The sequence below is a fragment of the Pyrus communis genome, chromosome 6, assembly GCF_963583255.1.
Source record: "Pyrus communis chromosome 6, drPyrComm1.1, whole genome shotgun sequence".
In the NCBI taxonomy this organism is placed as follows: Eukaryota; Viridiplantae; Streptophyta; class Magnoliopsida; order Rosales; family Rosaceae; genus Pyrus; species Pyrus communis.
Genome location: NC_084808.1, coordinates 25,844,811 through 25,858,743, shown reverse-complemented (window position 1 = coordinate 25,858,743; position 13,933 = coordinate 25,844,811). Strand labels below are relative to the sequence as shown.

Here is a 13,933-nt window from a genome sequence, read left to right as displayed (position 1 = left end):
TTAGCTTCTTTCAATCTTATACAATTTAATATATAATCCAATTATGGGCATGGACAATTAAAATAAATGTAAAGAAAGTAAGTTGAAAAAGAAGAAAAAAAATTAATGACAAATTTTTCGTACAAAAAAACAACAACAATGATCATATCTTATTACACTAAGTAAGATCAGCTGTATAAATCTTAAAATGTTACTGCGTTCGATTTTGCACTGTCTTTCGTTGTCAGTTCTAAACAGTTTATATCTTTTCTTTTTAAATTATGAGAAAATTGGGAGAATAATTATGAGTCATGTCATGCAACATAAAAAAACCAATCTTTGCCACCTATACAAAATTGTTAATTAAACTGCACCCAAAAGAGAAGGCAATTGATTAAGGGTTTTGATAAAGTTTAATGGTGATTACATAAAATTATGCAAAAAGGGAGGATCTTAATGCAAAAAGGTCCACTAAACATGCTCCTCCTTTTTCTCCCCAAATATATTTAGGGTTTTCCATTTCTTCCTCAGTTGATGACCAGTCTCGCCTAGGTCACGGCTCTGACTCAGAGAGTTTCTTCTCGTGCTTCTTCACCGTCGCCTAATTGTAAGCTCCTGTCTCTCTCACTTTCTCGATTTACATTTCAGGGATTCAAAAATACTCAATTGTTTATATCCAATTTCTAGGGTTTTCCACTGATTTCAGCTCCCAAATGCGCGTTCCATCTGTTTTTTTTTTTCTTCACTGTAATTTCTGTATGTGTTTTTGGTGTTTCGAAGACTAAATTTTTGGTCTTTTGAAAATTTTTTTTACTGAGATTTTTGTTGAATATTCTATAAATATGAAAAAAATGCACTTTCCGAAAGACTTGAAATTTGAGTTAACTTGGGTCGTTATCAAAATACCCTTTTGACATAGGTGGTAAAAGTCACTGGATTTGTCAAATTTATGTAATTTTCGGCTCTTTGCAGTTGTTAGTAGTTATCTCTATGCATTTCATTGTTTTTGTTTTAATAGCTGATATATGGTAGTGGTGATGGATTAGTTTGTTGTTGAGTATTTGCATTCTGATGTTTTATTTTGTTGAAAGCTTGAAGCGAATTGCGTATTAGGTGTTTGAACAGAGCCTTGTCTGAGTTCTTCTGACTTAACTTTGTTCGTAGGGTTTGCCACTATGACCGTTGAAGAATTTTGAAAGTTTTCTGCTTTGCTGAAGAAGTTTGGGGGTGTTAGCAGCATACTTATATTATGTCTGGTTAATGTGGAAGGAACTCTGATCCTATTTATACTTGAGTTTGCCCGTTTTACGTGTGAAGTTCATAAGGTCATAGAAAACCCTTGAGTACAGCATTAGTAAGGTCAGACGTTGCCTAGTACATTGTAGTATGATGTGTTGTACCATGAGCCTTTGATAAGTGACACTTGGCATAAATGAGCGTAACTTGTTTCTGTGATGACGAATTCTTGTGAGTAATGTAAATTAATGAGCTGAGCTTCAGGAAGCTTAGTAGCAAACAGAATCAATCTTCTTGTGTCTTATAAAAAATAGCTAAAACGGGGTCGCTGTGTTGTGTGGCCGCAAGGCCACATGAATCACATACTGCCAGTAGGGACTGGTCAATGGGTCCAGCAGAGCCATGCTGGCGAACTAATACCAGCTTCTCACCACCCCCATCAAGATGGGATTTCCGTTTCCAACCTGAAGAATTACAATATGGTTTACATGATGGTATTCAGCAATATGGGTCTTCTACTTCATCAAACAGTAAAGGAAGTAGGGGCTGGGTAAGAGGCAACAATCTCTACAATCACCACTACTCAGCTTCTGATGGTGCTGGGCTGTTTTTAAGTGGTTCATCTGACCTTTCTCAAGGTCCTCAATGGACACCTCCAGCAATACAGGAAATCAGTGTAGATGATTATGAAACTGCAAAAAGGAGAGGTAATACAATTGATGATGAATCTTTATTCTGTTATATTTGTGCAAACACACATATTATGACATCTGAGATGAATTTCTACTTCTTGGCTTTAAATCTGGCGACAGAAAGTGCAGATGAGTAATGTTTGGTAACCTCAATGATTAAGATATTTCTCGGATTCCATATATTTTTCCAGTTCATTTAGTTGGATTGAACTGGACCATAGTACCATTTTATGCCTGTTAATGATCTTACAATGTATCAATGAATTTGTGCAAAGTATCTGCATGATTATTGTTTATAGTTTTGAGTTACACATCTGCATATGCAGCTACTCCACAATTTGAGTGTATGTAACAGTCTCGTGAAAAATATTATTACATATATAGTACCCGTTAACATCTGTGTGCATGTGTGTACCATGAAGGTGTCACAAAAAGCTAAGCCATCTGAATTAGGTGATCTGATAGATGGTTCTTACTAACTATCCTACGTATATGTCCCATTTGGTTATTATAGATCATCTGTTGGACACTTCTATAATGATAACTAGTGTCATGCTTGACTACTTATACTTAACAACTTAAAATGCATCTTGTTCTTCTCGATCATGTAGGGTGCTAGTGATAAAGAATTTTTGGAGCTTATTGTATCTGATCTGGAATTCCATTCGTTTCAAGATCATTTCTATGAGTTAGTAAACTTGGATGTGGACCTTTGTTGTGCCCATTAGATTCCCAGGTACCGGATTGCAGATGATCACAAGTTCAATTGACATTTCGTACTTTTGAGATTCTTGATAGAGTATCCTCGGGGATTTTCAAAGATTCCATTTTGAAGGATTTGGTTATATCATTTGAAGTGTAGCCCTGATTGAGTTCTTGCCATTGCCATTGATTATAACAAACCATGCTTAAACAATTTCCATGATTGATCATTAATCAGGTCCTTTCAGCTTTGTAAAAATAGAGAACTGAAAATATATACTTATTAAGGACGTTCATTCTCAAGATTGTCATTGTTTGGTAATATTAATGTTGTAACTCATTTTGTTTTAACTTCACTCCTACTTGCTAGGTACAGCTTTGGGGCATACATCCTTTAGACCTACGATGGAGGTATTGTATGAGATTTTAACTTTCCTAGTTTATCAGATTAAGGAAATTTGTTTAGCGTTTCCTTTTATGGTATCTTTGCAGGGAACCTCAGAAATCCAAGACATGGGGGGCTCCACCTCATCCCGTTCAGACAGTGGCGAGTCTGAACCCACTGTCAAGCCGTACCTATCTTCTCATCATACATATGCAAGTCGGCGTTCGTTCATGTCCAAACCTATTCATCCCTTGTCCTTTCCTGCACAAACTTCCCCCAGAGAGTCTTCTGATCTCACAGTTGCTGGGTTTCCAGAGTATGATTCTGCTACTCCTCAAAGAGATGGCCACCGCTGGAGTAGTGCCAGTAGCAGCATTGATTTTGCAGATGTTTCTGAGTCATTTGAGGCAGAGGTTTCCGGTCGACCTTGTAATAATGTATCTGATGGTTTTAGATGTGGCATGTGTGAAAGGTTTCTTTCACAGAGATCACCTTGGAGTTCTCGTCGGATAGTGAGAAGTGGAGATATGCCAGTTACCGGGGTTCTTTCTTGCTCTCATGTTTTCCATGCAGAGTGCTTGGAGCAAACAACACCCAAGACACGAAAAAGCGACCCTCCCTGTCCCCTATGTGCCAGATTTGAGGAAGAAAATCTCCAAGAGCAACAAGGCTTCTCAAGATTGCGGGCTGGTTTTCCAAGGCTTAGACCAATTAGTGATGATGGGCCATCCAGGCCTTGGGGCTGTGCACAGGTGGGAGATTGCGTTGAAGGGGCTTTGCATGCTCCCCCGCGCAATAGTATGCTGTTGCTTAACAGGAGTCGCATAAAGAAAAATCTTTCTTTGAAAGCTAATTTGGGCAAAGAGTTTCCAGGTAAGCTAAGAAAAATTGGTTCTCACTCTTTGCAGCATTTGAGTGGAAAATCAGTCGACCAGGGAGCAGTTGGAAGCTCAAAATCAAAGATGACAGCAGGCCCGAGTTTTAAAAACTGAAGAAAACACATAGCTAACTGGAAGTTTGGAGTCCGAAATTTTTCTCAATAGGCGATCGTTCAAGTCTGCTAATTGGTTGGAAGTCTCAATAGATCGTTATATATCAACCGTGATTTGCAAAACCTATCGCCTTGTATAGATTCGATCTTGTGCAAATTGTGTTGGAAACCCTTTTTGGAAGTAGACAACTGCAGTGTTTAACGTTGTTATTGTGCCTCTGTATTTTGGTTGTGAATGATTTTTCTTTCCCCTGTGGAAATGAATATCTGATTTTGTCTGAAGACTAAAGAGTCCTGTGTTGCACATTTCGTTTCGACAAGTCCTTCAAAGGAACTATAATATTGTCGGTGCCTCGGAGGTGGTTTATTTTTGCCCGGGAAGCTCGCTCAGTCGACTCAATCTCTGTGTAGACGTGTCATGTCAACCATCTGGCAAAATATTGTTACATTATCATTTACTTTTTTTACTTTTTTTATTTATTTATTTAGACTTTTAGTGACAAATACATCGACACGATTTTTGACACTTAGGTATTGAAATGTCAATAACAAACACCAGTAATATGGACAAAATGTTGATATTAAATAAACGGCTACGTGGTCAAGCAACATGAATCTTGTTTGATATTTGAGAAGCTTTTTATTCACTTGGCATGGTAGACATATTAGCCGCTGTCACAGATTACAGACAAGAACAAAGATAATGGTAAAAAAAAAAAAAAAAAAAAATTGGATTAAGTTGTGTGGGGAGTGCAACGTAACATATTAACATGCACATATTAATACAGACAATTTCACTATCAAATATTGGTCCTCTACATATCCTGCAATTTGCATGCGTATATCGAAGGGATCTAACATGTTGCTGCAAAAACTTTATCATATCCTTGTTGTTCTGGGCCAGATTTCTTTTCAGGGATCGGATTTCTTGGACCATCTCGTGTAATTACTAAGATGTGAGTGTAAAGTTCACCCTCCACCACAAAAAGTGTTTATAATTAGAGTGTATTATAATTTAGCCAAGTGAGAACAATTTTCCTGAATTCAAATCTTTTCTGGCTCTCGCAGTCCCAGTTCAAGAGAGGGAGAGAGAGAGACACGGATCCTTGATTTGTGAGGTGAGTCAGTGAATAGGCTTAGGAGGACCATAGAATTCAAAATGAGCAGTCCAGAGTTTTCGATCGATCGGCTCCGAATTAAGAGATCCGGAGAGAATCTCGATACAATTTTCCCATTGAAATTTTTTACCAATGGAAATGGGGTTAGTGGAATATTTTCTGCGGGGACCATCATCTTCTCCTTCCCCACAATCATGTGCGGAGCCGGGTTTGACCCAGACAAATGCACATCCTGCATTTGTAAGATGCCACCATGCCCAGATGTTCTGTTCTTTTCTTCAAACCATCAACTATCACTATTTCTGCAACTGGGCCATGTTTGAACATCACAAATGGAACTTTCACCCACTAGCCTATTGTATTTGTAGCCATGTTATGGTCCCTTTCCTTGTCACAATCAGATTAAAAGCCCTAATTACTCCTACAAAGATTTGAGATAGTATTGCGATTGTGACTAGATTATAGGCCCATAGGCTAAGTATTTAGGTTTTATATGATAATACGATATTCTCAACCATTCTAACCTACGAAGTTGATGATCTGAAATTAAGAGCGAATGAGAGACGCACACTGTATTAACTAACTGACCTAATTAACCACTTAATGTTTTTATTTTATAGTATGATATTTTAAATCATTCTAATTTACGATGTGAGTAACTTAAACTTTAGTGAATGAGATAAAATACTACCTTAATCCATTGACATAACTCACACATGCTTTTAAATTCGCTTTCCTAATGGGAGTGATAAAGTTTTGAATTTGTCAAAGAATGTACAATTTGAAACAAAAATCGAAGCATATCTTTAATTTCCTTTTGGAAAAGGGAAAACCCTTCACCCTTTGTTTCATGCCATCTCTCTAAATTTGTGGGAGCATCTAGTCATGTTTAAATCTAGTAATTATCCTAACAATTATCATTTCGCAGCCGACAATAGTAATGCGATGTCCCAATTCAATTGATTTGATTAGCTTAATGAATGAAAATATTAACCAAGCTCATCATGCATGAGGCAAATATCTATCAATCCTATACGACCAATGTGTCTCTTTCTTTTTCTTTCTTTTGAACGACTTTATAAATTACAAATCGTTGTTTTTTTTTTTTAATTTTGCAAAGTCAAATTCAGTTGGCGCTCAAACTGAATGGAATAAGGGTTTAAGAAGAAAGTAAATTTTTATGACAAAAGTAAAAAGTTTAGTTAGGTATTTAGGTTGCATGCATGTTGGTTTAACTTGACAAAAGAGGTAAGGGACGGAACTAGGTCTGGCTCGAGCGTGCTAAATCCCACCGAGATTATAAAATATCATCCAATAACATCTTAGCACGTAGCTTAATCTCATTGCTAAACCTACCACCTAGAAGGCTCAGCCCACCGCGATATTTGTGGCCGAGTCGGTGCCTAAGTTGCATGCATGCATGTTTTTAACTAGTTATCTGATTAGGTAATTAAACCAGCTCCAGGCTGTTTAAATTTAATAACAAAAGATTAGGGTTTTGCTCCTTTATGTATTTTTGTAATGAAGTTTTGCTCCCTTAAGGTGAGCTGCATGTGAAGAGGGGGAGGGAAGGGGCCCATTACAGACCAAGCGTGCATGAAGAACTTTATCAGTTGAGAGTTGAGGAGGAACTCCTCCAACATGCTGGCCTCTTTCATGTGGGATTGTTTCCTAAACAGTACTTGCTCTGCCCAACCTAACGTCACTCTCTTCTCTTCGAGTTCAAGCAATCGTTCCTCCTATGAAATACACGACGACACGTGATACGTTTCAGACACTGATATTTTATATCTTTAGTGTTCTCGTTTTAAGTAAGCCTTCTTCTTAGACTATAGTGTGAGATGTCTTGGTATTTATTGGTTGAGCGAAGTTGAAAAGTAGTTTGTAATAAAACTTGAAGCGGGTTCGCTTTTGTTTAGTGGTTCCAAAGCTCATCGCCTTGTCATTGAGGCACGTCTTCAAACTCTCTACTATACGTTTTAGTGGGTGACCATGTTGTCGTTCAATGGATATTTTACTTTTTCTTATCTTCTTTTTCATTTAGTGCAGAGCTGGATTCAATTAGCAGTGCTTAGGTTTTTCTTTTTCTCTATCATATATCCAATCCATGCACCCATCTTATAGCATGAAAAGTACCATTCGGACAGCCACAACCATATCACGCTCACTCATTTTTATCCTTTCCTAGAATTCTTTTCTCAAGGTCTCAATTTCAACATTTGACAAATGGAGAATCCTGATCTAGCAATGATCTAGATTTTTTTATTTTTTTGCGACAAATATATATATCAACATCCACTTTTAATATGCTTTCTTCTTAAGATGATAAAATCTAACATGTAAACAAAAGTATATATCAACAATTGTATAGCAGATTATCTCTTAACAAATCGTATAAATAAAACTTAGGCAATGCAAAAATAGCATTTTGCTTACCATTTAATTGTGTTTAGACGACACAATTAGTTTAATTGAAAGCTCTACAATTATTATGTGTATGATATACACCGAATGAACGAAAAGTTGAATATGCAACTCCATACTAGAAAATCTTGTACTGTACAGTTTACCCTTTTAAACATTTTACTTTCCCTTCCATGCTTGATGCTTGTAGGGCCCTAGTAAGACAGATATTGTATCCACGTGCCCTCGTAAATTTCGTACTCACTACTGTCAATTCGTAGGACCATTCTGCCGGGCACTGTGGTGATGATAGACTCCCTCCAAATTTTAGCAGCCATTACTATGAGATAGGGAAACTGTAGGGTTATCTAGAGCCAACCCAAGTTATCATGATATGGGCCTCATAATCTGGGCCAACCCAATTGAAAGAGCATTGACCAATGAGAAAGAAATTCAAGAAAAGTAAAAATTCAGGAGGTAAATTACACATAACTACCTTAATTATTGGATCATTAACAGTTTCATATCTTGTCTTTAAAAAGTTTCAACGTCATGCTGTATCTTCAAATTTGTTGCAATATCATACCTTCCATCAGTTGTCTGTCAATTCCTCTGTTAAATGCTAACGTGGCTTGTGATGTGGCACACTTTCTATTAAAAAAACTAATAAAATATTATTAAAAAAAAAATCATTTAATATTTTTTAAATATTAAAATAATATTAATTAAAGAAAAGTTATTTATAAAAAAAATTAAAAAAAATAATTAAAAAACCCAAGCTTATCTCCCCCCCCCCCCCCCCCCCCCCCCCCCCCCCCCCCCCCCCCCCCCCCCCAACCCAGAAAGGAAGAAGAAGAAAAAGTAGAAGGAAAAAATAAAAAATAAAAACCATCTTCATCTTCCCCGCCAACCCCCTTCCCTGTAACGCACCCCTTTTTTCCCCCTCTCGTCTTCCCCTTCCCTCCTCCTCCACACCCACCCTCTTCCCTCCTTTACACACCCCACTCTTTAAATCCACACCCATTCTCCCCATCTTCTCCGTGCCCAATTTCTCTACCCACGGAATCGGCAGAAGATGGGATCTGGGTTCACGGAAAGAGGGGTCGGGGAAGATGAAGATGTTTATTTATTTATTTATTTTTTATTGCAGGTAGTGGGTGCGAAGGAGGAGGGAATGGGAAGATGGGAGGAGGAAGAAAGGGATGGGGGGGGTTGGGGAAGATGAAGATGGGTTTTTTTTTTCTTCTTCTTCTTCCTTTCTGGGTTGTAGGGGGTGGGGGGAAGATGAACTTGGGTTTTTTTTTTTAAATAACTTTTCTTTAATTAATTATTAATAATATTTTATTAGTTTTTAAATATAAAGTGTGCCACGTCGGTATTTAACAGATGAATTGACAGACAATTGATAGAAGGTATGATATTGCAACAAATTCGAAGATACAGTATGAGATTGAAACTTTTTAAAAACGAGGTATGAAACTGTTAATGACCCAATAATTAAGATAGTTCTGTGTAATTTACCCAAATCCAAGCATTTTTCTTTTCTTTTCTATAACAAGAAACTCTTATACGAACCACCAATTGCATGTGGACATGTTCCCTTCACCAAACCTAGACGGAAACTTGTTTCAAACGTTTCAAAAATATAAAATTCAAACCTCCAAGCAATAAATTTATAACTGATAGTTAAAGGGTAATGGTTGAAGTTTATGCACCAACTTGTACCATCACAATATACATATATTGTCATTAACACTACAATTTAATGATATTTTTATCTGCTTATAAATGATGGTCTTAAAATTCATAAATAACGAATTCGATATTAAATTATTATTGATCTGTTGTGTGACTTAACCAATACGCACTAATAATTAACGTTATATATATCTTATCATTTATTATAAAGTTTTTCTTTATATTATATTTATTGGAATAAATTGACTTAATATGAAAAACATGGTTGATCTACTTGATCTACTCGTTGATTTTCTCATTGACTATAAAAAGAAGAATAATTAATACATATAAATGTAATTTGAAGCGTACAAGTCAAACTTCTCTACAAATTGTTAGAAACTATAAACCCTAAACCGTATGGCACATGCAATCGCAAGGGACGTAGAACTAGAAGTCCAAGCACGTGCATGCAAGTGTGACTGTAAACCTCTCTTTACGTACACACGTGATGGAACTCCCCCTCGTTGTTGCTTGCTTGCAATGGCTGAAAGATGTATGCTATGTTGCTTAAGCTATATGGCAGGATTAATTTGGATATTGTATGTCAGTTGCTTCAAATAGGGTTTCAGTTTGTAAAGTACTGAATGCAAGTTCATGGCTTATGTCATGTAACCTTTGGCCTGGCTATACGGCTTTTGTGATCTCAAACAAGTGCTCGATCGAGTAAGAGCATCCAGAGGTCGGTGAAATATTTCCACAGTACTGAAAATCGAGACTACTGTGTGGTTAACCATCACATCGATTTAGGTCATGTTTGTGCAACATGAATTAGGTTTTGTAGAAACGAATCGACTCGAAAATGATAGCTTTAAATGTTATTAACCCAAGATTTCTGTAGTTCGAACCATTTTTTCAACAAAAAGATTGCATGACAAGAAGTTGGGCAGTTGGCTTAATTTAGTTCGACAAGATGGAATAATTTAGAGGTATTCATCAATTTCCCCCCTGAACTTGTGACCATTGGCCAATTTCCCCCCTGAACTTTAATTTTGGCCAATTTCCCTCCTCAACTCTCATAATTAGTCAATTTCCCCCCTGAACTTTAATTTGGCCAATTTCCCCCCTCAACTCTCAAAATTAGTCAATTTGCACCCTACTATTAATTTTTTTTTTTTTTAATTTTCCATCTATTCTTTTCTTAATTTTCAATCTTTCTAATAGCTTCCAACAAAGTACTAAAATTAACATAAACTCACCTGCATAATATAGAGTAAAATGTACAAAAACATAATACAGTTAGTATGTGACATGGGTTGATTATAAGAAAAAGTTATGAATCGGGTTTAAAGCATGTAGAAGAAGAAATAATAACAAAAAGAAATAATAATCCTAAACTCATGGATCAAACCTATTTCAATAAAATGGGTTATTCTTAATAAGGAGTCGAAAATTATGAATAGACTAGCCATTTTTTCACTAAAGCTCGATTCTCCGCAATTTACTTGAACTTAGCTTTCACTTTTATAAAGAAAATTGTATTCACATACAAAAATTTACACATCAATCCTTTTTGTTATCAATTTTGTATAGTCAAAAATCAAATAAAATTACTCCATACTGATTTATTATGACTAATAATACTATCTATGATAAATTGTAAAATTCTAAATTTTAATCTATTTGTAATAGGATAAAGATATAGGAACATGATTAACATACATCTTATTTAGTTTCTTACACACACTTGTTTAATTATGATCAAATTAAAAAATTAACAGTAGGGTGCAAATTGACTAATTATAAGAGTTGAGGGGGGAAATTGGCTAAATTAAAGTTGAGGGGGGAAATTGACTAATCATGAGAGTTCAGGGGGGAAATTGGCCAAAATTAAAGTTAAGGGGGGAAATTGGCTAATGGTCACAAATTCAGGGGGGAAATTGATGAATACCTCAATAATTTAACCTAAACCAAACATTCTTAAAATGTAGATTGCTTACTGAAATGTAATAATATTCATTTCTTTTAGTAATACTTAAATTCTTTACATAAAAAAAAAAATTATATATATATATATATTTTACACTTTTTAGATAGCCTTCTTGATTTCGGCCATTGATTCTTGTTTCATTTTTTCAATCAATAACTAAAAATCTATGTGAAAAATAAGAAAAAGTATGTAAAAATCATTTCTTTATATGTATTTACCTTTTATATATTTTTCTTGACGTAGATTTTGTTAGATCAAAAATGTTTTTCTTCAAGGGGTACAATATGTATGAGGTAGTACTTTGTTGAGAGTTATCAATCTCATATTGAGAAAATGAGAGACCTTGCATGTGCTTATAAAAGATTGGGTTGCTTCAGATGTTGCCAATTGGTTTTATGGTAGAACCTTAACTTTCTTCATGGTATCAAAGTAGGTTGTCACAGTTGTAAAGTCCAACGGTCACACGTACTCCAAGTCATCATTTCATTGTGTTGTCCACGTGTTAAACTTAAAAATTCATCACACGGAAGGGAGCATGTGGGCTTGTTGAGAGTTATCAATCCCACATCGAGAAAAGGAAAAACTTTACATCTGCTTATAACAGATTGAACCACTTCTCATATTACTAATTAATTTTATAGTAAAACCTCAATTTTCTTAAAAAATAACCAATGTGAATCTGTGATAGTGAGGGGTCACATAACACAGAGAATCCAATAGATTTTCCTCAACTTTCTTAAAAAATAACCATTGTGAATCTGTGATAGTGAGGGGTCACATAACACAGAGAATCCAATAGATTTTCATGCACATTCGAACACCATGGGACATGCATGGCCCAAAGGGGAATTAGTAGTGTGTATTCGTTTGACTTCAAACTATTTTTACACCCTACTTAAAATACAAAGCAAGATCCGACGCACACTTTTGCATAAACAACTTTTTAGGGTTTATTCTAATGTAAAAAGTCAAGTGATCCATCATTAAATGTTGTAACAAGAGGATCTATGCAAATCTTAAACATAATTAGTGTCGGCAGCATATTTTTCTTTCTACAATATCACAAGAGAATAATGTGTCACACGAGAGTTGTACTTTAATTGTTACAAATAAAAGAGGCTTAAAGTTGTTTAAGATATAACATGTAAAACACAATCATTGGTTACTTAGGGTTCAAAATTTCAAAATTTACTTAGGTTGCGTCTCTAATTTTACATTCCTCAGACTAGAAAGACAATCATTTTTACTCTTCTTCCCGTTTAGGAATGAACAAACACTAAACTTTTTTGCCCACCATCAGTGCTTATTGTTTTACCAAGTAAAAAAACCAAACCCTAAAACTTTGAAAGCACTTCACCAAATCTTCTTTGGGTTGTTGGAGGTGCCTTTACTGGCCCAGTGCTATGGAAGAAAGAATCCTAGAGGTAGTTGGGTTGGTTAACTATGAGGCAGCGTTTAAAACAGAAAAGAAAAAGAGCATGCAGACAAGAAAAGCACTTCTGAGAAAAGCCAATCTACCATAAAGATATATCTTCAAATTAAATTCAAGTCCCTCCTGCTTTTTGAGTAGGCAACAACTCCTTTGATCGCGGGCTTGTTCTCCTTCTCACATTCCCTTACTCGCACGCCTGCCTCCTTCTGCTTCTGCTTCTAGAGCAATGTGCTGTGACTTTATACCTCTCTCTCTCTCTCTCTCTCTCTTTCTCTCTCTAAGGACTGGACAGCATTCAGAATCATTCCTCTCTCTCTCTCTCTCTCTCTCTCTCTCCTCACGGACTTGTAATAAGAGACTGGACAGCATTCAAAATCACAGCCAACTGAATCGTCTTCCTCCACCATTCTTTAATTTTTTTTCAAATTTTTGTTTCATTCCAACTGGAGGAATTCTGTTGGGGGTACAAATTTCTGTTTTTTTTAATTTGTTTGCTGGACCACATGTTGGTGGTAATTAGTTATTGGGGGGGGGGGGGGGGCGCGGGTGGGCGGCTTTTTACCCACATTTTGACCTCCCTAACAATTCTTAATAATTACTGTCATTTGATATTCTTCAATTAATCCGATTTAACGATCAAAAATTAAAAAAGTTTGTGAGAGATAAAAAGATATATGTGAATAACAACTCCCTTAGTATTCGATTGATTATAGCTTTGGGTTGAAGTCGTTGCTCCATATGATTAGCATGTGATTGTCACTTTTAACAAGCACAACGAAAGAGGTGAGACAAGAGATGAACATAGAAATTATGAGGAGTTGCGAATTACAGTCATCCTCACGAGGTATATAATTAGTACTACTGCAATCTAATCAAATCTTTAATTCCCTTTTAACAGATTCTTAATACTGTTCCAGGAAAAAAGATTATGTGTTGCGTAAAGAAAGTTCAAGTTGTATCATAAAACCAAATTAGTAACACGAAGAAGAGTAGATTACTGCTTATGCTTACAAGGACATGCACGGTTTGATATACTGCCAGTTGATTTATGGTAGATCCTTTGTACTTTCTTCAAGCGGAACTATCAAATTAATAAAGTTTTACTAATTAATTAACCATAAAGACAACATTCACATGTCATGCCATATAATTTGTGTCTGATGATTTCTGAATCTAAAATTTGTTCAATACAAACTTATGAAAGGTTTAGCGTATGCTTGTAGTATTTTCTTATTCTTTAAATGGTGGATAATCAGATAAGCGAGAAAGACTTGGACTTAAAATTGCACACCTTAATTATGTTTCGACATTGTTTAGACTGTCATATA

General features: G+C 35.8%; 1 protein-coding gene across 2 annotated transcripts; it reads left to right on the top strand.

Annotated features, from left to right (window-relative positions):
• The first annotated feature begins 435 nt into the window (after positions 1 to 435).
• LOC137737028 (uncharacterized) lies at positions 436 to 4,357 on the top strand. 2 transcript variants are annotated; one of them, XM_068476373.1, is made up of 4 exons: positions 436 to 586; positions 1,144 to 1,922; positions 2,986 to 3,020; positions 3,102 to 4,357. In XM_068476373.1, the coding sequence occupies exons 2-4, from the start codon at positions 1,601 to 1,603 to the stop codon at positions 3,984 to 3,986; spliced, it is 1,242 nt and encodes a 413-aa protein (XP_068332474.1). In that variant the 5' UTR covers positions 436 to 586; positions 1,144 to 1,600; the 3' UTR covers positions 3,987 to 4,357. The 2 variants fall into 2 exon arrangements, with proteins under 2 accessions (XP_068332474.1, XP_068332472.1); XM_068476371.1 differs by having other exon boundaries at positions 2,980 to 3,020.
• The last annotated feature ends 9,576 nt before the right edge of the window (positions 4,358 to 13,933 follow it).

Coding starts and splice junctions, on each gene's coding strand:
- LOC137737028 (XM_068476371.1), top strand. CDS start 1,601: ATGGGTCCAGCAGAGCCATGCTGGCGAACTAATACCAGCTTCTCACCA. Junction 1,923..2,979: donor TGAAACTGCAAAAAGGAGAG/GTAATACAATTG, acceptor CCTACTTGCTAG/GTACAGCTTTGGGGCATACA. Junction 3,021..3,101: donor CCTTTAGACCTACGATGGAG/GTATTGTATGAG, acceptor GTATCTTTGCAG/GGAACCTCAGAAATCCAAGA.